The 24,183-nt window shown below is 47.1% G+C and overlaps 5 protein-coding genes across 8 annotated transcripts; 3 read left to right on the forward strand and 2 right to left on the reverse strand.

Moving 5' to 3' along the window:
* The first annotated feature begins 2,594 nt into the window (after positions 1 to 2,594).
* LOC117897088 (transcription termination factor 2) lies at positions 2,595 to 5,953 on the forward strand. The gene is made up of 4 exons (XM_034805727.1): positions 2,595 to 2,891; positions 2,959 to 3,356; positions 3,418 to 4,737; positions 4,794 to 5,953. The coding sequence occupies exons 1-4, from the start codon at positions 2,756 to 2,758 to the stop codon at positions 5,637 to 5,639; spliced, it is 2,700 nt and encodes an 899-aa protein (XP_034661618.1). The 5' UTR covers positions 2,595 to 2,755; the 3' UTR covers positions 5,640 to 5,953.
* A 49-nt stretch (positions 5,954 to 6,002) lies between these two features.
* LOC117897091 (transketolase-like protein 2) lies at positions 6,003 to 9,598 on the reverse strand. Its single transcript, XM_034805735.1, has 3 exons — positions 9,367 to 9,598; positions 6,376 to 7,974; positions 6,003 to 6,312 (listed from the first exon to the last, which is right to left on the reverse strand). Exons 1-3 carry the CDS (start codon positions 9,468 to 9,470, stop codon positions 6,135 to 6,137), a joined length of 1,881 nt encoding a protein of 626 aa, XP_034661626.1. The 5' UTR covers positions 9,471 to 9,598; the 3' UTR covers positions 6,003 to 6,134.
* Positions 9,599 to 11,074: 1,476 nt separating this feature from the next.
* Positions 11,075 to 13,945, reverse strand: LOC117897092 (peroxisomal N(1)-acetyl-spermine/spermidine oxidase). Its single transcript, XM_034805736.1, has 5 exons — positions 13,344 to 13,945; positions 12,461 to 12,866; positions 11,615 to 12,398; positions 11,433 to 11,553; positions 11,075 to 11,370 (listed from the first exon to the last, which is right to left on the reverse strand). Exons 1-5 carry the CDS (start codon positions 13,623 to 13,625, stop codon positions 11,188 to 11,190), a joined length of 1,776 nt encoding a protein of 591 aa, XP_034661627.1. The 5' UTR covers positions 13,626 to 13,945; the 3' UTR covers positions 11,075 to 11,187.
* A 615-nt stretch (positions 13,946 to 14,560) lies between these two features.
* LOC117897089 (Hermansky-Pudlak syndrome 5 protein homolog) lies at positions 14,561 to 17,766 on the forward strand. The gene is made up of 3 exons (XM_034805728.1): positions 14,561 to 14,860; positions 14,915 to 15,415; positions 15,483 to 17,766. Exons 1-3 carry the CDS (start codon positions 14,732 to 14,734, stop codon positions 17,400 to 17,402), a joined length of 2,550 nt encoding a protein of 849 aa, XP_034661619.1. The 5' UTR covers positions 14,561 to 14,731; the 3' UTR covers positions 17,403 to 17,766.
* Positions 17,767 to 18,695: 929 nt separating this feature from the next.
* Positions 18,696 to 23,633, forward strand: LOC117897090 (ATP-dependent RNA helicase bel). 4 transcript variants are annotated; one of them, XM_034805732.1, is made up of 5 exons: positions 18,696 to 18,927; positions 19,037 to 19,168; positions 20,391 to 22,692; positions 22,767 to 22,971; positions 23,002 to 23,633. In XM_034805732.1, exons 2-4 carry the CDS (start codon positions 19,124 to 19,126, stop codon positions 22,901 to 22,903), a joined length of 2,484 nt encoding a protein of 827 aa, XP_034661623.1. In that variant the 5' UTR covers positions 18,696 to 18,927; positions 19,037 to 19,123; the 3' UTR covers positions 22,904 to 22,971; positions 23,002 to 23,633. The 4 variants fall into 4 exon arrangements, with proteins under 4 accessions (XP_034661623.1, XP_034661621.1, XP_034661622.1 ...); XM_034805733.1 differs by having other exon boundaries at positions 18,697 to 19,168; positions 20,391 to 20,754; positions 20,824 to 22,692; XM_034805730.1 differs by having other exon boundaries at positions 18,696 to 19,168.
* The last annotated feature ends 550 nt before the right edge of the window (positions 23,634 to 24,183 follow it).

A 24,183-nucleotide genomic window follows, 5' to 3' on the forward strand; every position in this document is an offset into this window, starting at 1 on the left:
CTCCATAATAAAGCAGATGCTCCAATCGCTTCGCAGGTGAAGTCGGACCCTAGAGCGACGGGAGCTTTGAGTCCCGTTCGAGCACTCCCTTCTTCCAGCGTGAGAGCCAGCGTGACTGTGTGTGCCAGTGTGTAGCCAAATACTTTTCTTTCTTTCTCTCCTTCTTTCCTTCCTTCTTTCGGCGTTTGCCAAAGTCAAGTTCAAGCTGGCTGTGGCTTAAACCTCTGGCCTGTCTCTCACTCTGTCGAAGTGCGCGTCCAACCGGTTCGGCCAATTGGAAAAGCAAAAAAAAACACTTAAAGTGCATCACGATGAGTTGCATTCAATGCGGAAAGGAAAACGTGTTTCTGCCACATTAGCTCAACCTTGGGATGCGGAAATGCGGAAACATCTAAACGAAAGCAGACAGCTGAGTGGTGGATTTTTCACTTTCAGGACGGTCCATTACATTTTGGAGTCTCTTTTTTGGAGCTTCTCTTCAGTTCATACTCCAACCGCAATTGCAACTGATTTGTACTCTCTCGTTTCGAATTCGCTTTGTTGAGTTGATTTATTGATTGATCAATTGATTGATTCACGTTTCGTTCGTTTACCTTTCGCAAAACCTGATGCTGCAATTGAATGTATGTATGCACGAGTGTGTATGTACACACATACATACATACAAAAAAACATCACAGCTAATATGATCGGTTACTGGGTCACCTGACGATGATTTGTTCTTGAACCGCAGATCAAGTGAACACAAGAGGCAATTGAAATAGGAGTCTATCGAAGCATTGGCTAATTGGCTAATGGTATTGGATAACACATGAAGCTGCTGCAGGCCATCTCACACACGTACATTACATACATACATACATGCATACATATGTACATACATGCAAATGTAAGCATATACAAATCGGTTGCTAAAACAGCTTCTAATTTATTACTGGAAAAGTTATGGACTGTTGACTGAGAACTGAGCACTGCCGCGAATCGGGAGCTGTGTGGCTCTTAGTTACAAGCATAATTATAAATATATCGTTGGCTCGGCCACTTGGAACTTACCCCTGCGAGTCAAGAATTAATCAAAGGGTTGCCAGTGTTTGTAAGTGTTTTCTCTCAACGAGGCTCACAGCTGTTTATAATTTTGTAATTCATTTTAATAACTCTAGTGTTATGGTTATTACAATTTTTGCACCACTCACACGAATCGCGTATAGTGGAAGGGCAACAATCTCTACAATTTAATGCAGTGTTTAAAGGGAGTTAAAGGGAATTCGCGGGGCGTAACTGAAACCAAAATTGGCCCTCTATTGTGCGGAGAGGCACGGGCATTTGGTTGAGGTTAGTATTACAAGATTATGCGGGTAATTGGCGGCATGCGATGCCATCTCATGTGCCTACAGACCCATACATACGCACCTTCTTCCTGTCCCGTCCCCCTGCCTTATGGCTCCTTCACGCTTTGCATATGGATTGCCTTGCCTTGCCTTGTCATGCTGATGGCTGGAGGGGAAAGCTTGGTCGGTTGGTCAGCACAAGAGATGGCTTTTGTTCACGTTCTGCCTGAATTTGAGCTTCATGAACACTTCACACGAAGGTGTATCTGAGAGAGAGAGAGAGAGAGAGAGCGCGCGTGTAGCTGTGTGATGGAGCCTACCCAGTCGGACACTCCCAGCAGACATGTCTACGCACACAAACGCCCTGAAAATCATGCGAATGTGTGCGTGCCGATCTATTCACTGATGTGATATTAGGAATAAATTATTTAGATTTGGCATTCTGCAATGCTCGGAAGGGTCTGGATGGTGGGTTAATTCGAACTTCTGACTTTTAGCAACTTACCAACACTGACCACCGCGTGCTTCAAATAAGGAATGAACAAGACGCTTCATTGGTTTGTTTTTGTTGACCATATTTTGTAGGTAACCCAAGAAGAATAAGTCATGCAAACTTGCAAGTCTTGTGGAGAATTCATTGCTGAATCGGAGGAAATTATATTTTCAGTGCTGAGTGCTCTACCTAGCTGGTAATATTAAACAGAATATCAAACTCGAGGAAAATCTTTTCCGATTTGGTATATTTTAAATAGGTGAAAGTATATTTCGGTATATTTCTGAGGGTCGCGGCCGGTTTAAAAAAAACGATTTAATAAGACGCAAAAACTCAAACCATTTAGTTTTTAATAATTTACAGCTGCAAGTAGTCCCTGCTTTTGTTTTATAGTATATATATTCGGCGAAAAGTAATTTTTGCTATGCAGAAGGGTTAATATTTGAAAAACTATGGGAAAAGCGATCGTAATCGAACCACACTGCACTAATTTAGGTAAAGATATCGGAATTCTTCCGAGATATCATCATCTTAAACCAACACATCATTCCAAGATATTAAATCCTATTACATTATATAATTTGTTGAACATCATATTGTTTAATTACAAGTACACCCCTCCAATACAACACCTAGCATGCCCTCATCAACAAACATCGATAGCAACACCGAAAATACCCTCAACAATATATGGACACCTCCGTCACCGAATGCAGATTCATCGTACACCGATTTCGCGCGCGATTAAATACAAAAAAGCAAAACAAAAACAATTCTGCAGGTTCAAAACGGACCTGTCATGCTGCAACGCCAGCAAAGCGTGTGAAAAGTAAACTAAATGTATGGCTTCTTAATTAAACTTAAGCTGTAGAAGTTCCACCAAGCGACTCGCAGGCAATCCATAGATCATCGCCAAATTTCCACGCTCAAAGACATGGAAAACCAAACGCTAAACGTATTTAAGTGTGAAGAAGACTTCTCCGATGAAGAAGAAAGCATCGGAGAGGAAGAAGACTCGCCAGTATTGTCGTACGATGAATTGGAGGATACTAAGTTTGATTTCAGTAGCGGTAAGTTATTAATTACACACAAATATTTCACCACGCAGTGCAATTTAATCCATTGTAAACCCTACAGAGTATGCAAGTGAATCGGATGCCCTCATATTGGTCAGCAGTGCGGAATATGAAGCAAGGAGAGCGGAGTTTGACCATCATGTGAAGAAGGTCCTCGCTTTGGAGCAGCGCAAGCGGGAACTTGATGAGGTGGCGCCTAGAGCGGGAGCTCTTCATAGTGAGGATTTGGAGATCATTCGAGGAACATTGCAAAAGGAAAATGATCGTATGATTGCCAAAGGCGAGCTGCTAGACACTCTGCGTGTAGACGAGGAGCAGCGCGGGAGTGCCGAGACCCAAGAGAGCGCGAAGCCAGAATGGTCCAAACTGTTTTCGGGTCTGAACCGCCATCGGGACAAAGCTGCCTCCACTACGGCTGAGTTTTATCAGCACAAGGCGAACATTATTTCCAGCCTAAAGGTGAGACGCAATCAATTGAATGATTTCTTCGCAAGTTTTATTATTTTTTCGCACTTCACAGACAATCTACGAGCCAAAAGAGCCCACGCCCAGTGGCGATCAGTTTGCTGAGCAATCCTCGCTCCTGCTGGTGGGCCTGATGAAGCATCAGAAGTGTGGCCTGCGATGGATGCAGTTCCGGGAACGGCAGGAAATTTGCGGTGGCATTCTGGCCGACGACATGGGCCTGGGCAAGACTCTGAGCATGATCTCACTGATCTTGGCCTCCCTGGAAAAAAATAATCTGAAAATGGAGAGAAAGCAAAAGGCACAAGCGGCGAAATGGAGTCAAATCTTCCAACGGATGCCGGTTCAAAAGTTGCACAAGTTTAACATTTTTGAAGACGAATTCTCTGAGGAAGAAGATGAGGAACCTACGCCTCCAAAGCGTCTGTGCCCCGAGTTATCCCAGGCAGAAGAGTTAGCCGAATCTGAAGAGGAAGACGAGGAAGATGACTGTGGTCCCTATCCGCACACGGGCACTTTAGTGGTCTGCCCCATGAGCGTGATGTTCCAATGGGCACAGGAAGTGTCCACTAAAGTGGCCCCAAATACCATTCATGTCTTGATCTTTCACGGTGCCAATCGGCAAAACATCACCTTGGAGCAGTTCAGACGCCACGACTTGGTCATAACATCGTACCACACCGTCGCCTCTGAGGTCGGCAAACTCGGCAACAGTTCCCTTCTGCTGGCCGTCCAGTGGCAGCGTCTAGTCCTGGACGAAGCTCACATAATACGAAACACTAAGACCAAGTGCTTCAATTCGGTCTACCTGCTGCGTGCACATTGTCGTTGGGCACTGACTGGCACACCCGTGCAGAACCGGGCCATCGATGTGTTTGCGCTGCTGCGCTTCCTGAACGTGCCGCACTTCAATCACCTGAATACGTGGAAGCAGATGCTCAACCACGGCATGCAAGCGCACTTTCGCCTCAGCTTCATCATCAAGCCGCTGATGCTGCGGCGCACCAAGCAGCAGCTGCAGGCCTCCGGGGATATGCCAGCACTGCCCGAACTGATTGTCGAGGTGGTACACGTACAGCTCTCGGAGCCTGAAATGGCCGTCTATCAGATCTTGTCGTCGATCTCTCAAAGAATATTCACCCAGTTCCTGATGCAGCGCGAGCGAGGAAACAGCGACTTGAATTACTATTCTTTGCACGGACAGCAGCAGCCACAATTCATCACAAATCATGTTGAGGAAAAGTATAAAAAAATATACGAGCGATTCCTTCGATCGCTGGGATACAATCCCAAGGAAAAGGTAAAGGGAATCGTTATCCTGGTGCTGCTTCTGCGTCTGCGTCAATTTTGCTGTCATCCCAGTCTTATGGTTAATGTGAGTAGAGCATTTGAGGCCAGAGGCTGTTGAATTTAACGTTCTTCTTTGTCTAGATGTTTTTGTCCATGGACGCGGCCATGCCGCACAGTGATCTGAAGTCAGATCTGAAGCACATTGGCGGCTCGTTGCAGCTGGATGCACTGAAGGAGCTGGAGAATTACGCAGCACGTGACGACGAAGCACAAAAAGTTGAAACTAAAACGGAAGAGCCAATGCAGTCAGAGGAGGGAGATTTCGGTACCCAAGCAAAAATGGAAACCAACAAAGAGGAAGTGAAACCAAAGGAGGAAAATGTTCTCAGTGACTTGGCCGGAGCCATGGAACTTCTAAATATTAACAATCCCATTTTCAATCCCAGTCAGCCGTCGGCAAAACTGAAAGTCGTTATTCAGAGACTGCAGTCAATACTCGAAGAGACGAATGACAAGGTCATTGTCGTGGCCACATGGACCTCTTTTTTAACCATTATTCGTGACTATCTGCATGAGCAGGACTGGCAGACGCTTGATTTTAATGGCAAGCTGAACGCCAAGGAACGCGAAGAGGTGCTCAGAGAGTTCAACATGGTTCTCAACGACAAGCGGGTGCTGCTGCTCTCCCTCACCGCTGGCGGTGTTGGTCTCAATCTGAATGTGGCCAACCACTTGCTGCTGGTGGACCTGCACTGGAATCCGCAGCTGCAGCGGCAGGCGCAGGATCGCATCTACCGCTACGGCCAGCAGAAGCAGACCTTCATTTATCGCTTCATGTGCCAGGACACCATGGAGCAGCGTATCAAGGCGCTGCAGGACTACAAATTGGAGATTGCCAATGTCGTGCTTCAGCCAGACCAAAGCGCATTATCATCAGCCGGTGGACGTCTGAGCTTGGAGGACTTGAAGAAGTTGTTCTTAAACTGAGCCTAGGCCTAGGCCCAGCAAATCTCGGGTTGAAAATCCGAGTAACTTTTTTGTTTATTTGTTTTTTGTTTATTCTTTTTAAGAAGTTTCGTTTTGAGTTTTCCTTTAACATGCAATGTTATATTTCTAAGAAACGACTTGGTAGGTACACCATCTGATGTGTATCGCTTCGAACGCGAATTTGATCTACAAATATCCAAAAATCTTTAATTTTTTGCAAATCATATTCATAACCATTGAAGTCCGATAACCAAAAATCGATAGCAATAATTTTTAGCGAAACATATTAATAACTATCGAATAAACTGGAGCATCGAAGTGCGATATCCAAAAATCGATTACCGTAATTTGTGGAATAATTTGTATCAAAACGAATTTATTTCTGTTATTACAATTCGAATTAGTAAGCAGGTGTGAAAGGGGAGGAGGTGGGGGAAATGGTGTATGTGGAATGGAAATTCAGCTGAAGGCTCTTAGGCATTAGCCGCCTGTTCCTCACTTCTTCAAGATGGCATTGACGGCGAGGACAACGTTGCGTGCCGAAATGCCAAACATATCGATGAGAACTGCTGGAGGACCCGAGCGTGGTACAGTGGGCACATACAGATGCTTCACCACAAAGTTCCGGTGCTCGGCCAGGGCACTGAGCACAGCCTCTCCCAAGCCTCCTTGCCTGCAAGCGAATTCGTATTCGTATTAGCAAGAGAAGAAGGAAGGGGATGTCGCGTCTACTTACTGGTAGTGATCCTCGACGACAACCACACGGCCACCGCACTGCTTGCCATGCTCCACAATTAGATCCACATCTAGAGGTTTCACGGTGAACGGATCAATGACACGGACTGTGATGCACTCCTTTTCCAGCTGATCGGCGGCGGCCAGGCACTCGTATAAAGTGATGCCAGCTCCGATGAGGAGCACCTCGTCGGAGGGCTTCTGGCGCACCACCTTGCCGCGTCCAATGGTGAAGGGCTCGTCGTTGTTGTAGATCACAGCAGTGTTGGGACGCGAGGTGCGGATAAAGCAGACGCCCTTGGTGTTGGCAGCCAGCTCGACGGCCCGCTCGGTGCTGACAGCGTCGGAGGGATAGAAGATCGTGCTGCCGGGAATCGTACGGAACATGGCGATGTCCTCGAGTCCCATCTGGGAGGGGCCATCCTCGCCGATGCTGCAGCCACAGTGGGAGCCCACAAAGTTCACATTTGTCTGCGAGATGGCGCCCATGCGGATCTGGTCAAAGGCGCGTGTGAAGAACGTGGCGAAGGTCGAAACAAAGGCCACGGTGCGACGACGGCAGGCGGCACCGACGGCCACACCCACCAGATTCTGTTCGGCAATAAAGCACTCGATGTAACGCTCCGGGAAGACGTTCTTCAGCTTGTCGGAGAAGGTCGAGTTCTTTGTGTCGCCATCCAGGGCAATCACACGATCGTTGTCAGCTCCGATCTTGGCCAAAGCTGTGCCGTAGGCTAGACGAGTGGCCACCGAGTCTCCCAGCTTGTAGTTGGGTGGAGTGCAGAGCTTTACGTTGGTGATGTCCACCTCGGGTGCCAGGCCGGTCTTGCCCACCTTCTTGGGCGAGAGCTTGACGTCGGGATTGACCATCAGGCCCTGCAAGTGCTTGATCACCTTGTCGGCCTGGTCGCCCAGAGGCTTGCCGTGCCAGTTGTCGAGGTTCTCAATGTTGGGGAAGTCCTTGCCCTTGAAGGTCTTGGCAATGATTGCCGTTGGCTTGCTCTTGGTGTTGGCGGCACAGTGGAAGGCCTTGCACAGCTCGTCGATGTCGTGGCCATCCACAACCAGCGCATTGAAGCCGAAGGCCTCGAGCCTGTCTCTGTACACATCCATCTTGTGCTGCAGCGAGGTGGCCTCCGACTGTCCCAGCCTGTTGACATCGAAGATCACGCACAGGTTGTCCAGATTATAGTGTCCGGCAAAGTGCAGCGACTCCCACACAGATCCCTCAGCGGACTCGCCGTCGCCCACAACAACGTAGGTGCGATAGTCGGCCTTGTCGAGGTTCTTGCCCACATAGGCCATGCCGGCGCCTACGGCAACGCCCTGACCCAGAGATCCGGTACCCACATCAATGAAGTTGAGACGAGGTGTGGGATGACCCTCCAGATCGCTGTCGATCTTGCGCAGGTTCTTCAGCTCATCCACGGAGAACAGACCAGCCTCGGCCCAGGCAGCGTATAGAATGGGTGCAGCATGTCCCTTGGACAAGATGAAACGATCGCTGGATGGATCCCGGGGATGCTTAATGTTCAAGCGCAGCTGTTGGAAGAACAGCACGGACATGATCTCGGCCAGCGAGGCGCATGATGTGGGATGTCTGTTGGAAGGGAAAAGATAACAATTAAAATTATTTTTATATTATATTTATAGCACAGAAAAGGACTGAGAATTGTTCTTCAGTAAGGAAAGACAAAAAAGCTTTCAGATAAAGCCTTGAACAAACACAAATATAATTCTACACATGCATACACACATATGTACATATGGCACATACACAGATAAAGAGAACGGTGAATTGTCTACAAAATGTGCTGCGAGTTGGCAAAACTCCAACCACAAAAATACGCAACACTGCAAAGGGGGGCTCGTCTTACCCGCCATTTACTTACATATGTACATACATACATATGTACATATAAATACATACATACATATATAAATACGTCTAAATAAATCTTATCGCCAATACAAACAACCAAGGGTGATATTCGAGTGAATGTACACATCTCTACCACACCGGTTTCTCGGACCTTGAACTCCATTGGCATCGATCTGGTCTGCCATTAGCATAAACCAATCTCAAAAAACAAAACTCTCAAATTACACGCTGCGTTTGCATGTCGTCCGTCCTCTCCGCCTCTCCAGCAAACTCCAAGTACTAATGAAGGTGATCCTGAATGTCGCGTCACTTGGTTTGGCTCTTTTATCAGCAGTTTTCACTGTCTTTCGATCAGCATGCGCTAAACACACCGGGCAGGGCATGGGCTGGTCACCTCTAAGAGGGTCGGTCTAATCGGTCATATCGTAAGTCATGAAGTGACGAACCAACAAAACTCGGGTTATCTTGCCGGCAAAGGTCATATATAGAGCACATCTTATCTCGCAGAAGCCACCAAAGTGGAGTATGAGAAGCAATTAAAGTTTTCTAATCTGTACGGCTAGAACAATCTTCATTTATCTGTTTCTGTTAGGTTTATTTGGATTTCATCCCCTTGTCTCTTTTCACTACAATGGAGAATGGGAGTTTTCGAACACTAGATTGGAACCGCTGCTTTCAAATGAACATACATACACGTGTAAGTGTGTACATATATGCATGCGAAAGTGTGTGTTGGGGCGACGCTTTAAAGCAGAAAACGAAAAAAGCGAACAATAACAAAATTACCGAAAAGCAGTAAGAGAAAGGCAGTAACTTTCAAGGTCGAAAAAGGTCAGTTATAAAAATTAGCAATTAGCACAAATGGGGCTTATCAGCAAGTACACACACACACTCTGCAAAGCAGTGCAAAAAATTCACATATTCGAGATATTGTATGGGGAAGGGAACGGCGTTCCGTGACGAAAACACGTGGCTTGCAAGCTCAAGCCTGGCAGGGTCACCTTTGCCGGTCGCGCAACAAGTGCAAGGTGCACAACTTTTGGATTCCATGTTAATATGGTTAAGTACACACATAATGCTTGTGAATGTTTCGACTAGGCGTGCACTTACCCAGATTTGGAGGCCTGAGTGGAGGTGATGGAATGAATTCGCAGCTTCTGGGCCAAGTCTTTCAAATCCTGAACGGTCTTAGCTTCTGGCTTGTGGTACGACATGTTGCGGATGTTTTTTGTGGTCGAACGAAAACTCGAATATGTTTTATTTGTTAAACAAACGCAGAGACTTCTGGCAAACAGGCAAAAAGAACAGAGTCGAGGCGGCGGCGGTGGAGTCAAAACTGAATCGTAGCAGCCGGCGTGTGGAAACGAAGTGCTCTCGCTGCCGCTGCCGCAACTTTTTCTACGCTTCCAAAAGCTCAATTTGGCCGAGACTCGCTGAGCTTTGAAGAGGCTTGTAGTTTGCGCTGGAACGAGTGTGAATTAATATTATTTAAAAATAACTGTTGGCACTCTTTGAAAAGTGCATGTAGAAACAACAGTTGGCTCTGGTGATTACATGCCTGTGTAGTTTCTATGTAGCAAACTTCACGGCAACTACACACATTTTTGTTTAAACTTTAAACAAATGCAGTTAAAAGTGTATTAATTGTGAGCGCCTTACCACTTTTTGATATACAATTTACGAAGTTCATGAATAACTTTTTGAAGAACAAACTGGAATTTTGTAGAGGCTGTTGTTCTAAAAAGTAAAAAGTAAAACTAATTTTGATATAAAAAACCAAGCAAAGGTTCACAGATAAGTTTTTCTATAATATTTTATATTTAGCGTGTTCTTTATTCACTTTACGCGAACATTTAAAGTTGCAAACTTTCGGATTTTCGGATATCAACTGTCCAAATACGTTTATGTATGCCTTTAAAGTTTAAACCATTGCACAAATGAGTTTAGCAAAGTAGTTAACATTAACAATAGTTACAATCAATTTACACACTTGTGGCCATCGATGTTCCTGGAGCCAAATCTAACTTAAAGCGAATCTTTGATACCTTAATAAGAGCTTACAAAAATAGGCATGTGTATTTATGTATGTAAGAAGTTCTACTTATGCATAGTTCGGTAATTTATTCTAAATAACTTTATGTTTGTGCACACACATTTGTTGCATTCGGGCTTCGTTCAAGTACATTGAAGGCTGCTTGGAGTGCACGTTGGCGTTGGCAGCACATTGATCAGCTCAGCTTTATCATAACATTTATTTATAGTATTGTACAAGCGGGTCTTTCCATATAAATTATAAACAAAATTGCATTGTAAAACAATTATATAACAAATGCGTTCAATGAGGACGTACAAAAATACGCAAAAAACACTAAAGTGCAAACAAAAATTGCACACAGAAAAAATACGAAATCCGCCAACGTCAAAAGGCTGCCTACGTTTGTCCATTGACTCCTCCTGTATGTAGTTTTTCAACGCCTAGAGGATCTAGTTATTCGGATTGCCTAGTGAATCGTAGTAGAAGATGGTCTCCGGGGCTCAGGCGTGTGCCCTTCTTTCTCTCACGTCTGCTCAAGGGCGGGTTTAGTGCTTGATTTGATATGAAGCAGGGACATCATCGTGGTGCCGGTACACTTCAATGGCATGCATTGGTGCATGACCAGAACCAGACCATCTTCTACTATGATTCACTAGGCAATCCGAATAACTTGGTACTCGAGGCGATGAAAAACTACATACAGGAGGAATCATTGGACAAACGTAGGCAGCCGTTTGGCGTTAGCGGCTTTCGTATCGAAAATATCCGGGGGGAACGGGAAAATGGAATATCACTAGCTAAAAGCATTCAATAATTGTAAAAGCTACTCGGTAACATAAATAAATAAATATATAAATTATAATAATACAACATCGATTTGTTGTCTGATGATGTGCTCAGTCCAAAGCGATGCCTTGAATCCAGGCGCTGAGGTCGCTGCCGTCAGACTCCATAATAATCTCATCGGGCTCATCGTTCGCCAGCAGAACCTGCGCCGCTGTACGCCCACTCAAGTAGGCGCCGTGCACGGTGGAGTAGAAGCTGGAATGCGTGTGCTCTCCAGCAAACACAATGGCGGGCTAAGTAGAGTCACAAATAGAGTCAGATTGGGGTTAAACAGGATGCATGTACTACGCTGTACCTTCATGGCCTGTGGCGTTGCATACAGCGGTTGGGCCAGGTTCTCAATGTCCTCCTGTGTGGCGCCCACTGGTATGGAGGTATAAGCCCCACCAGTAAAGTCCTGCGATTTCCAGCTAGTACTAGAAATTGCAAGCAAATTCAGCAACGGAAAATCAACAAAGGAACCTTTTTTGAGCTTACCACACGCAACGCTTGGGCTTCGGGACATACGGATCTTGCAGGAAGCTTCTCAGGATCTCAGTGCACTTCTCCGCCACAGCCTCGTGCGAGAGCGTCTCCATATACTCGGCCTCGCGCCCAGAGACCCAACCCAGCAGCAGCGTGTCGGTCATCTTGGCAAAGGAGTAGATTTTCTTGAACCAATTCTTGCTGAGATACGCCTCGCTGGCCAGCTCCTCCTCTGTGGTGGTGTGCATGTCCCGCTTGTCATCGTCCCACAGCAGCATCACCTCCGATATGTCCGCACTGAGGAACGGCCGCTCATACTCCAAGTAGATCTTGTCCACAGTCCCAAACATGAGATTCTCAATCGACTCCTGCTTGAACTGCGGCAGCTCCGGATCGAACAGGGTCTTGTGCGTGTGCTTGAGCACGCCCAGCGGTATGGTGCATATCACATGGGCGGCATGAAAGACGCGCCCGTCCTCGCAGTCCACGCGCACATTGCCCTCGGCATAATCACAATTGCTGCTGGAGTTCGACTCGACGGAGGCTCCTCGCAGTGCACCGCCAGCCGTGGGTATTTCTGTCACGGTCTTCTCCGAGTCATCCGATTCCTCGTTCTCCGAGTGTTCGTCGACGGTTTCCAGGCCTGTAAATGTCTTTTTTCGCTTCCAGTGAATCCTCTTCACCGGGCACTTGGTCAAAATGGACTTCTGCGGTATCTGTCCACTCAGCGGCTGTAGTATGGAGCTGTAGCCAGAGGGCAGAACTATGTTGCCGCCCTGTAGCTCAGTGTAGCTGCCTGCAAGGGTAAATTACGCGTCAAACTTTGTGGCAAGCAACAAACTCGATTTGATAACCCACCCAGCTCGAGGAGATCCACCTCGTTCATGTTGTTGCAGCCCGTGATGCAGGTCTCTCGCTTCAGCAGGCAGTTGAATATGGATTGCTTGAGACGCTTCTCCTTCGGGTCCTGCACCGAACTCAGAAAGATCTCGATCTCGTAGTTGATGTGCTCGCCCACGCTGTGTATGTCCGGCGGGGGGCTGTACTGGCACAGGAAATACTCGTCACAACGCCGTAGAAAGCACACGTAAGCCTCGTAGATCTCCTGCAGTATGCTGAAAGGAACTTGATGCCCATCTTCGGTGGTGGCCACCACTTTGTGGGGCTTTGGTACATTAACCACGCTGACTAGACCATGCTGCATTGCCAATTCAAATATGGGATTACCCAGAACGCCGTGTATCCAGTTGGCGCCCAGCTCAATCTGTGAGAAAATGAGAGAAAAACGAGAGGGTTAGTGAAATGTGGGGGTGTGCTGAAGAGTTAACACCGGGTGCTCTAGCCTGGAATGTCATCGTTAGCTTGATTCTTGCTCATATCTAATCTAACACACTTTTTGGCCAGTTGTATAACTTCTGCATTAATAAACTCTAGTTCTAAGCACGCCCACCAATGTGCTCGAAAAATGCTGAGGGATGGGCAACAATTAAAAATTCTTCTATAACTAAAGCCAGAAATAGTGCGACCAGGACGAAGTAACAGTCGATATAAATAGCAACAATGAGATGCGTATATGGCGGACGGACTGCGCACTGCTTGGAAAAATCCATAATCCATGAGCACAACGGGCAGCAGTTCAGCGACGAGCGGCGTTACAGCATTATCGCTTTCATATTGTAAAGGTGTATTCCACATTTGTACTCCATTCTTGGGCTTTCTTGGACTCGTTACATAACTCTACCTTTTGATTATTGCTGAGCGGTATGGACACAATGCGCCCACCCACCCGGCCACGCGCCTCAACTATGAGGAAATCGTCACAGCCGTTTTGCAGTAGATGATTGGCCGCCGAGAGGCCAGCCATTCCTGCACCAATGATCAGGATCTTTGCATTTGTGCTGACTGCGGAGCTGCTGCTGTTGTTGTTGCCGGGTGCTCCAGGGCCGACAGATGCCGCGAGGTCGGCTAGTCCTTCCTCCGTTGGGGAGGGTGCGGGGGTGGTCGGCTCTGCTTTATCGACCATTGCTCCTAGATCTGATCATCCGTTGTGCATATATGCGGGTCACTTGTTTAGTTGTTGGGCGCTTGATTTAATGTATTTTTCGATTATTTATGCACATTTTATTTTTTCTGCACTTGTCGTCCGACCCGAGACTGTTTTGACGTTTCTTTGACAGCGTCCGATTTCGATATGGGTAGGGAACAGCTGGTCGGGCGAATCGGCATTCATTCGGTTTGGTGTATTATTTAGAAACGAAATGACATTTGCTTTATAACTTTTGTAAGAGAGAATTTCAAAAGTTTCGTTTTTATTTCAGGAAAATTCAGAAAACAGCTGTTGCACAGTGTGACCCCGGCTATAATGATATAAATAAAAATATACCGTAAATATAACAAGGAAAAAAAAAAAGTTAACCCACCTAGGCCCCTCTATTTAAATGGTTAAACAGCGCGAATTTCGGTTTTTTTTTCATTTTTTCTTTATAGTCCATATATTTATTCTTTACATAAACAAATAAATCACCACGATATCTTTTACCATAGAACACATATGAAAAGGACAAAGCATGTCAATCTAGATAATTAATGTTTGAGAGCAAAACGTGACATTTCGAAAATTTGTACTTTTAACTTTTAAACCTAGTTTTGAATCATTCCAATAAAAAGATGTCGCAAAAACTAGCCACTTTTGTGCAAAATTTATTCATCAATCGGATAAAATTATAGAATTCTAGCTGAGAGTGCCAACTAACTGGTGATTTTAAATAGAATCTCAAAAATATGTAAATGATCTAAGATTAACGGTATATTTTTAAAATGACAAAGTATATTATTGAGGGACGTGTGGTACATTTTATCGATAGAACCGCGGTCACACTGGCGACGAGCAGCTATTAATTTTAGTTTATAAAAATAATAAATAAATTACAGTAAAACATCATTGTGTGTGTGTCGGACATTGGGGGAATACCGCCATATCGCAGTTGGTGAAAAGCTAGTGACTAAGTGTCTAATTTCGCTCCAAGTAACGCAAACTGCGAGCCTCGTCCAATAAAATAACAAAATAATTAAGTAAAATTTTGCTTAATTGTTGGGAATACACTCACTAAATGATAATCTATTAACCCGATGCGCTATGCTAACAAGGATCAGTTGTTAGAAATCCAAAGTTGCACGATGGCGGATGAGTATTGCCTGACAAACTTTATTGATTTTTCGCTGTCTTTGTCGTTGCCACTGAAGCACAATCGAATCAAGGTAACTCATCTGCAATCTCCAATCGCTGTTGCTAAACCTCTTCTATTTACGCAGTACACATGCTTCGACATCTCCGACAGCTACATTATCTTTGGGGCATCCTCCGGCTCCCTCTATCTGTTCAATCGCAACGGAAAATTTCTGCATCTCATCCCGAACAAACATGGAGCCATCACCTACCTGAGCATTTCGGCGAACAACAAGTATGTCGCCTTCTCCACTCAGCGCTCCCTGATCTGCGTGTACGCTGTGAACCTGTCCGCCCAGGCCACGCCGCAGGTGATTGTCACGCATCTGGATCAGTCCGTTCAGGTCAGCTGCATCCACTGGACGCAGGACGAGAAGCAGTTCTACTATGGCGACTCTCGGGGCCAGGTCAACCTTGTGCTGCTCTCTTCCTTCATTGGCCACAATCTGCTGCTCAACATGACTGTGCACCCGCTGCTCTATCTCGACTCGCCCATTGTCCAGATCGATGACTTTGAGTCCCTGCTCTTGGTGTCCAACTGCACCAAATGCATTTTGTGCAATACCGAGTACGAGGAGTACAAGCAGGTGACTAATGCTTGATCGCAGTCCGTCCAAGTTCCGCTGTAAAGCTCTTAATTTGTATCCTTTGTAGATCGGCAACCGTCCTCGGGATGGGGCCTATGGCGCCTGCTTTTTCATCTCGCCACACGAGTCCGTGCAGCCGTCGCGCATTTACTGCGCGCGTCCCGGCACCCGAATCTGGGAGGTGGACTTTGAGGGCGAGGTCATCCAGACGCATCAGTTCAAGGCTGCCCTGGCCATGGCGCCCGCCAAGATACAGAAAACCAGCAGCGGGGACAACAACGCGGACGAGCTGGACTCCAACGATGAGTTGCTGGACTACCAGCCGCAGCAGTTGCAGTTCGCCAGGGTGCAGCGGCTTAGCCAGGACTTTCTGTTGGCCTTCACCGAGCTGGGGCTCTACATCTTCGACGTGCGCAACTCGTCCGTCGTCCTGTGGTGCAACCAGTTCGAGCGGATTGTGGATTGCCGTGTGTGCGGCATGGAGATCTTCGTGTTCACGCAGACGGGCTCACTGTACAGCGTGCAGCTGCAGACGCTCCAGGGGTATTCCATCTCGCTGGTGCAACAGTCGAAGCTGCTGCAGTGCGCGAATCTGCTGCGGCAGCATGTGAAGTACTTTGCGGACAAGGCCAGGGAGAACTACGAGCTGAAGCTGCTCAATCAGCTGAAGCAGCTGCTGATCGAGAGACAGGAGTACGAGCTGCTGAACGACATTTCGGTGATCTTCGATGCCATAGCCCAGTGCACAGGCAGTGCGCTGGACACCCAAAGCTCTGGCGGCAGTTCAGCCGCCACCGAGCGCAGCGGCAGCATGAGCGGTGGCGGAGCAGGCGCCCCCAAGGGCCCGCCGAAGGGCGTGTATGTCCTGGAGAATGCCTTCTGCGATAACCTCAAGCAACAGCCGAAGTCCGGACACTTCAAGGATGCCCTGCTAACCGTCACCGGCAAGTTTGGGAAGAACATCATCAAATACAAGTTCAACATATTCGCGGAAGAGCAGCAGCAGCAGCTGGTGCGGGAGCTGATACCAGCCAGTGAGCGGTCTCTGCCATTCAAGGACATCAAGGCCCGCTACGAGTCGGGCTCGGGCTCGGGCGGCGAGGAGGAGATCGTGAGCCGCTGCAAGCGACCCACACCACAAGCGCCGCACATCAGCCCCGAGGAGAAGACCATCTACAATCTCTATCTGATCTGCAAGAGCGCCAAGTTCAGTCGCACACACTGCGTGGAGCGCTATCGGGCCGTCTTCGATGAGTACGCAGCCGGAGAGCTGGTGGCGCTGCTGGGCAAGTTGGCCCAACTGATGGTGGAGCACGGCGATGGGCAGGAGCAAGCGGAGCGCAACTGCTACGAGATGTACTTCAACTATTTGAATCCCGAGCTCATCTGGGAGGTGGATGACGGCACACGGGACTACATTGCCAGTGGATTTGTGCTGCTCAATGCGCCGCAGTGCATGGAGATAGTCAGATGCGACCACTGCCAGTTCCCACTGCGATTCGACAACGCCTGCCAGTACCACGAACTGGGCGCCGTTTTGCTGCGCTACTTCTGGTCCCGCAACGAGCAGCTCAAGTGCTTCGATGTGGTTCAAGCCGTTCCCGCGCTGCTCGATGTGCTGGCCAAGTTCTATTTGGCCGAGCAGAATCTCGACAAGGTGCTGCCCATTGTACTCAACTATGGGCAGCCGGAGTTGCTCTTGGACGTGGGCCGACAGCTCAACGTGGCTGCCTGGGCCCGCTGCTTCGAGCAGTTTGCGGAGCTGCAGCGTGGACGCCTGGTCTGCGTCAACTGTGAGTGCGTGTCGAGCGTGGAGCAGGATCAGCTGACGCGACATTTCTTTTACACTTGGAACTGCTTCCTGAACATCGCGCTCGACCACCTGACGGCCAGCGACACGTTGGCCCTCATCTTCAAGTGGAGCTCGTACATTCCGAACGATGCCATTGACAGAGAGTTCTATTCCAGATGCCTGCTCAAGGGCTAGCTAATCCAAGTTCTAGTCCAAGTGGAGCGACGATGCGACCTGCATACGAGATATACTGCACAGGGTTTAGTTGTTATTTACATATAAACATACATTCGCATATGTAGCATATATTTACACACAGCTAACTACATACATTCTACATATATAGCATTATATGGCCGTATTTAATGTTCAAATGTTTCCACTATGTAATCTCAAGCTAGAACAGAAGCTATAGCCAATACCAAAAGCATTTATTCTATATAAACATGTACACATCCATACATACATCCATACATCTATATATAATACATAAATAGGGCTGGCTGGTAAACCATTGGCCCAATATAAAAACAAATTGTCATTTTGTTGGTTAGTGCAATTTTGTATGGGAAAATATAATGACTTGGAACCCGCCATAAACCCGGGGACTAGTCCAACACTCTTGTCTGTCTCGAAATCTAAAAAAGGTTCCTCGAATGATTTCTGTCAAATTAAGAGGAGAGAACCCTTGATCTGTGCGACGACCATTTGGAAAGCTGGATGAACGTTTAATAAAGTCCAAAGAATATTACAAGTCTTAACAGCACCCCCAAATCATTTTAAATATTTTCAATCTAGTTTTGAGATAAAATTGTTTTTCCGCATGTGCGTTTTGTGTCAAATCTCATAAATAAGAAGGCGTCGTACGCTTCAAAACAAATTCCAACACAACAATTTTAGGCAAAAGTTATACAAAATTAAGTCTGCTACACAACATTCCGTTCTAAAATAGTCCAACTATCGTCTTCGATACTCGCGCAGTCCGGAATCACCATAACAAAACCATTGCTGTCTCAAGCTGCGCGTAATCGGCAAGTTTACCACCACCTGCACAACCATCGATATGTCGAATACCCATCGAAAATTAAATAAACTTTATGTTTTTGCGCTTCACCGCCGGTGAAGCGAACTTGTATTCTGCGATCCTTTTCGTAATTGTAGTTGTTATTATTGATGCAATTTGTAAGAATTTTATTTTTTTTTAATCGATATATCGATGGAAGAAAAAACATCGTTCATTCTGATGGTGCTATGACACTAGACTCTACCTGAGCCTACTGGCGCTTAGTCAAACAACTGAGGCACCACTTGAGATAAACTTATCTTTTCCAAAATACATTTCTGCTATTGCATGCATTTTAAAGGTATCTCCATATTTTAAACTAGTCAGCTAGCAATGCCTAATGTCATAGCTCCATAAGCAATGTCTGGTTGGCACAATTCTAGAACCATCGATATTATCGATAGGGTCATCGATGGTTTTGCAACGCACTAATTCTCTAATTTTCGCCATTGTGTGATTTAGACACGCGTCTGAGCATAAAAAACGCGAAAAGTTAATTTTCAAGCGTAGCACAATTACAAACCGCTTGTAATTGTCGTGGCACAAGCAGGCCATATAAGTTCGAAGTGAATCGATTTAAAACTTAAACAAAGAAACTCTGTGAGAAGTACAGACCTCATTTGAAATTTCACATAAGAACGTAGTAGCTTGTGGAACGTAAGAAGTTGTCGGAAAAACTAATGAAAAACGTATAGACACAAAGTGCAACACAAATACTAAAGAAAGAGAGAAACAGTTTTCCCATATCTTTTTTTGTCGCAAATAGCAAGTGTGCACCCGAACAAAGCGTAACAACTGCGAAATTTTCCTAAACGGAAAGCAAGAAAAAACAAGCAACTGATTGGAGGATAATATGAGTAATGCTATTAACCAAAATGGCACAGGTCTAGAGCAGCAAGTAAGTAAAGCATATGAAATGTCGTCTGTTGGTTGGTCGAGTGGTGGGGGAATCCTGGGTGAAATATATATTCTAGGGAAAAAGTATTATATGTATGTGGTACATATATGTGTATATTGTGTGTTAACTGTGCGAGTGTGTGTGTGTGCGAGAGTGTGTATGACGAGGCTCATGCGGTTATTGGACAATGTTCGGCTAAAAATTTATTGATTTCATAACACACAAATGTCTTTGGCTGTCAAGCGTATCGCGCTTTTACAACGGTGAATTGTGTACGTGCACTGGTCTTGTGTGTATATGTGTCCAAGTTCTTCTTCGTTATTCACATTTGTAATTTCTTTTGTATAATTTTTGCTCGTTGCCTCCAATATGACATGTGTGTGTGTGAAAGTGCCCGTCTTTTGGTGCCTTAGTGTTGGTGTGTGAGCAGCGCCGCAATTCTAAACCAGTGCGTTGCTGTGTGTGTGCGAGTTTCAGTGTTCTTCTCTTTTTCTCTCGCTTGCGCGCACATGTGGAAGCTGAGTGTTGTAAATAGGGTTGTCAGGGGCACTTAGTTTGCGAACGGAAAATTTATAGGGTGATTATCAATTATGTAAAATATAACAGCTCACAAATACTCCATTTATTTTTTTTAAAGAGATGGCTTTGCGCTATACCAATTTTTCAGTTTTTGTTAAATGTACTTTATCAAGTTAGAAATGAACGGACACCCTGTTTTTTATTTGTTTTTACAACACGCGTTCCACACTTGCCACTGATTCTCGATCCACATCTGGGCTTATTATTCGCCGCTATGAAACCCCATACCAAACCAACACCATGAAGCTTGGCTGAGATTTGTGTATGTGTGTGTTTGTGGGTGGCCCTGTTGTTGTTGTGTTGCTAGGCGGACGCCCTCTCTGTGTAATGGCAAAGACCGAAAATCGAGGCTTCAAACTAGTTGCGCTTCTCTGTATACGTGCGGGACGCTTCACCGTGTGCACGACGGTTCGGTGTGTGGGAAAGTAGAAATAAATCGCACATGTTGCCAGGCGGGTGAAGAGAATAAAGAGAAATGGGATGGAGTTATACATAGGAAAAAAACTTGTTATGCCATCGGATTGGGTTGCAATTCATTGAACTTGAGGAGCTTGCACACTCGACGTCCATTCTATCTACACATACAAATAAACAAACACTCACGGTTTTGGTCGTGTCACGCACGAATTGATTCTCGTTTCAGGTTGCTGGTCTGGACTTGAATGGCGGCTCAGCTGACTACAGCGGCCCCATAACAAGCAAGACTTCCACTAACTCGGTCACCGGTGGTGTTTATGTGCCCCCGCATCTTCGTGGTGGTGGTGGCAACAACAACGCAGCGGAGGTAGACAGCCAGGGCCAAGGCCAGGGCTTCGATTCGAGAGCCGCTAATCCGCGCGCCGACAGCAGGGAACCGCAGCAGAATCGCAGCGGTGAGTATCGCAGAGGCGGCGGCGGCGGTGGTCGTGGCTACAATCGCCAGAGCGGCGAGTACGGAAGTTTTGGCAGCGGCGGCGGAGGACGTCGTGGAGGAGGTAGTGGTGGTCGCTTTGAGGACAACTACAACGGTAAGTCTGCAGCTCGAATCTTCCAGCAACAGCTTCTCATCTCATTTGATCCCACCCTTTTGCTCCCAGGTGATTTCGATTCGCGCCGTGGAGGCGACTGGAATCGCAGTGGTGGCGGCGGCGGACGAAGCTTCGGTGGGGATCGGCGAGGTCCCTCGTATCGCGGTGGTGGAGGCGGCAGTGGTACCGCCCTTGACGAACAGCCCGATGAGGGCCAACAGCAGCCGCAGCAGCCACGCAATGACCGCTGGCAGGAGCCAGAGCGCCCAAGTGGCTTCGAGGGCGCTGTCGAAGGCGGAGCTCCGGGAGGCGGCGGAAACAGATCGTTTAACAATCGCGGCGAACGCGGAGGCGGCTCTGGCTACAACAGTCGCTGGAAGGAAGGCGGAGGCGGCAACACCGACTACACAAAACTGGGAGCCAGGGACGAGCGCTTGGAGCAGGAGCTGTTCGGCGTTGGCAACACGGGCATCAATTTTGACAAATACGAGGATATACCCGTGGAGGCGACGGGCCAGAATGTTCCACCCAATATCACAACGTTCGATGATGTGCAGCTGACGGAGATCATTCGCAACAACGTGAGCCTTGCGCGTTATGACAAACCGACACCGGTGCAGAAGCACGCCATACCGATCATCATCAGTGGACGTGATCTGATGGCCTGTGCCCAGACCGGGTCCGGCAAGACGGCCGCCTTCCTCGTGCCCATCCTTAACCAGATGTACGAGCACGGTATGTCGGCGCCGCCGCAGAACAATCGACAGTATAGCCGGCGCAAGCAGTATCCGTTGGGTCTGGTGCTGGCACCGACCCGCGAGCTGGCTACCCAGATCTTTGAGGAGGCCAAGAAGTTCGCCTACCGTTCTCGTATGCGTCCGGCCGTACTCTATGGCGGAAACAACACCAGCGAGCAGATGCGCGAGCTGGACCGGGGATGCCATTTGATTGTGGCCACTCCGGGCCGATTGGAGGACATGATTACGCGCGGCAAGGTGGGTCTGGAAAACATTCGCTTCCTGGTGCTGGACGAGGCCGATCGCATGTTGGACATGGGCTTCGAGCCGCAGATTCGTCGCATCGTGGAGCAGCTAAATATGCCACCCACTGGCCAGCGTCAGACGCTTATGTTCTCGGCCACATTCCCAAAGCAGATTCAGGAACTGGCGAGCGATTTTCTCAGCAACTACATTTTCCTCGCCGTGGGCCGCGTGGGCTCCACGTCCGAGAATATTACTCAGACCATTCTCTGGGTCTACGAGCAGGACAAGCGCTCGTATCTGCTCGATCTACTCTCGTCCATTCGCGATGGACCCGAATACAGCAAGGAACACCTGACGCTCATTTTCGTGGAGACAAAGAAGGGAGCGGACTCGCTGGAGGAGTTCCTCTATCAGTGCAGCCATCCGGTGACCAGCATCCATGGCGACCGCACCCAGAAGGAGCGCGAGGAGGCCTTGCGCTGCTTCCGCTCCGGCGATTGCCCGATTCTGGTGGCCACAGCTGTGGCTGCTCGTGGTCTGGACATTCCACATGTTAAGCATGTCATCAACTTTGATCTGCCCTCGGATGTGGAGGAGTATGTCCATCGCATTGGTCGTACCGGCCGTATGGGCAACCTCGGCGTGGCCACGTCCTTCTTCAACGAAAAGAATCGCAACATTTGCTCGGATCTGCTGGAGCTGCTGATCGAGACGAAGCAGGAGATTCCCAACTTCCTGGAGGATCTGATGAGTTCGGATCGTGGACACGGCGGAGCTAAGCGTCGTGGAGGTCCGGGCGCACGCTACGGCGGCTCTGGCTTTGGCTCTCGCGATTACCGCCAGGGCTCTGGCGGCGGCGGTGGCAGTCGAGGCGGCAGTGGCCCCCCTCCCCGCAGCAGTGGCGCAGGAGGTGCCGGCGGCGGCGGAAGCTTCCGCAGCAATGGAAACTCGTATGGTAAGTTTGGGGAGTGGAACCAGTGGGTTCCGGTTCCTAGACGTTTGCTCACATTTATCTTATTTCGATTGTAGGAGGCAACTCTGGTGGTGGCGGATACTACGGCAGCAGCGGCGGTGGTGGCGGATCCTATGGCGGCTCGTACAGCGGAGGAGGAGGCGCCGCTGCCTCGCACTCAGGCAACGGTCCGGATTGGTGGGGGGCTCAATGAGAAAGGCCTCATCCGCAGGGCCAGGGGTACCAACGGGCTGTGTACGCCACGCCGAGGGAGCAGCAGCAGCAGCAGCAGTCGCAGCAGCAACAGCAGTCGCAGTCGCACTCGCATCATAGCAACTTTCGCAATTAACTAAAGAGAACTAAAGAGAAGAGATCAGTTGGTCGTCAGTCGATAGCAGCTATATATTATGTACACACACATACATATATTATATAGGAACAGCAAATGTGAAGAGGATCTGTCTGTGCGCAGCGCAACACACACGAAAAACAGCAAAACACACACATAAACACACGGACACACAGAAATAAGATCTAGACCATCCTCATATATCATTTATCAGCTATCCCAGCATGTCCAACCACAATCACACCAATAACCCAAACCCAAACCCATACCCAATAGAAGCAAAAATAATAAATAGTAAACAAATCAAATAAAAATAAAGTATGTTATTCATGTAACGAGAGAGAGAGAGAGAGAGCGTACACTCAGGCCCATCCATGCCCCAACAACAATTTCTAATTCATTGAAGCGAAGAAGGAAGGATTTACACACACACACACACATATTACAAATATGATAAACACCACAATATAAGAAATATTTAAGCAACTGATACAATTTTGAATTTTTGTCCATAAGTTATACTTCTCACACATCATTTCTCTTGGAATTTTCAAATACAAATATATATGAATCAATATATATATATACATACACACAGACGAGTGTATATGTATGTATACTGTCGATAGCGGATCAAGATGATGAATGAATGCGCAAAACTTGAACTTCAATTGATGATTTTAAACATGAAACGATAAATAGTAATGAAATATATATAGTATATATTAACATATATAAATCGAGATATACTGTACTATATGAAACGAGAAATCAACACAAAGAAAATATTAAAAAACAAAGTTTGCTAAACATAAATTTAATAATTTAGCAAATGAAAAAAAACATGTCTGATTTTGATTTGATTTTAAAGATTATACTTCGTACTCTGTTCCCAATAGAATACATTCATGGATATCTTATCCCACAGACTATTTAGCATTATTTTTGGGGAAACGTGTTTAATCTATTTACATTCTATACAAGTGCGAAAAATAGGGGTTTGGCTTGGAACCCATTTGGTAAAGTTTTCATAACAGTAACTGGAAGAGTTAATCAGCTCAGTAAGTGTACAAATACTTAATATACGTCAACGCATCCATACTGAATGAAGGGATCTACAGCCTGAAAATTGTACACCAATCCTT

This window comes from Drosophila subobscura, chromosome O (assembly GCF_008121235.1).
Source record: "Drosophila subobscura isolate 14011-0131.10 chromosome O, UCBerk_Dsub_1.0, whole genome shotgun sequence".
NCBI lineage: Eukaryota > Metazoa > Arthropoda > Insecta > Diptera > Drosophilidae > Drosophila > Drosophila subobscura.

Coding starts and splice junctions, on each gene's coding strand:
- LOC117897088 (XM_034805727.1), top strand. CDS start 2,756: ATGGAAAACCAAACGCTAAACGTATTTAAGTGTGAAGAAGACTTCTCC. Junction 2,892..2,958: donor TAAGTTTGATTTCAGTAGCG/GTAAGTTATTAA, acceptor TAAACCCTACAG/AGTATGCAAGTGAATCGGAT. Junction 3,357..3,417: donor ACATTATTTCCAGCCTAAAG/GTGAGACGCAAT, acceptor CGCACTTCACAG/ACAATCTACGAGCCAAAAGA.
- LOC117897091 (XM_034805735.1), bottom strand. CDS start 9,470: ATGTCGTACCACAAGCCAGAAGCTAAGACCGTTCAGGATTTGAAAGAC. Junction 7,975..9,366: donor ACTCAGGCCTCCAAATCTGG/GTAAGTGCACGC, acceptor CCCTTCCAACAG/ACATCCCACATCATGCGCCT. Junction 6,313..6,375: donor GTCGTCGAGGATCACTACCA/GTAAGTAGACGC, acceptor ATTCGCTTGCAG/GCAAGGAGGCTTGGGAGAGG.
- LOC117897092 (XM_034805736.1), bottom strand. CDS start 13,625: ATGGTCGATAAAGCAGAGCCGACCACCCCCGCACCCTCCCCAACGGAG. Junction 12,399..12,460: donor GGTGGATCTCCTCGAGCTGG/GTGGGTTATCAA, acceptor TTACCCTTGCAG/GCAGCTACACTGAGCTACAG. Junction 11,554..11,614: donor AAGCCCAAGCGTTGCGTGTG/GTAAGCTCAAAA, acceptor TGCAATTTCTAG/TACTAGCTGGAAATCGCAGG.
- LOC117897089 (XM_034805728.1), top strand. CDS start 14,732: ATGCGCTATGCTAACAAGGATCAGTTGTTAGAAATCCAAAGTTGCACG. Junction 14,861..14,914: donor TGAAGCACAATCGAATCAAG/GTAACTCATCTG, acceptor CTATTTACGCAG/TACACATGCTTCGACATCTC. Junction 15,416..15,482: donor AGTACGAGGAGTACAAGCAG/GTGACTAATGCT, acceptor TATCCTTTGTAG/ATCGGCAACCGTCCTCGGGA.
- LOC117897090 (XM_034805731.1), top strand. CDS start 19,124: ATGAGTAATGCTATTAACCAAAATGGCACAGGTCTAGAGCAGCAA. Junction 19,169..20,390: donor GCACAGGTCTAGAGCAGCAA/GTAAGTAAAGCA, acceptor TTCTCGTTTCAG/GTTGCTGGTCTGGACTTGAA. Junction 22,693..22,766: donor CAGCAATGGAAACTCGTATG/GTAAGTTTGGGG, acceptor TTTCGATTGTAG/GAGGCAACTCTGGTGGTGGC.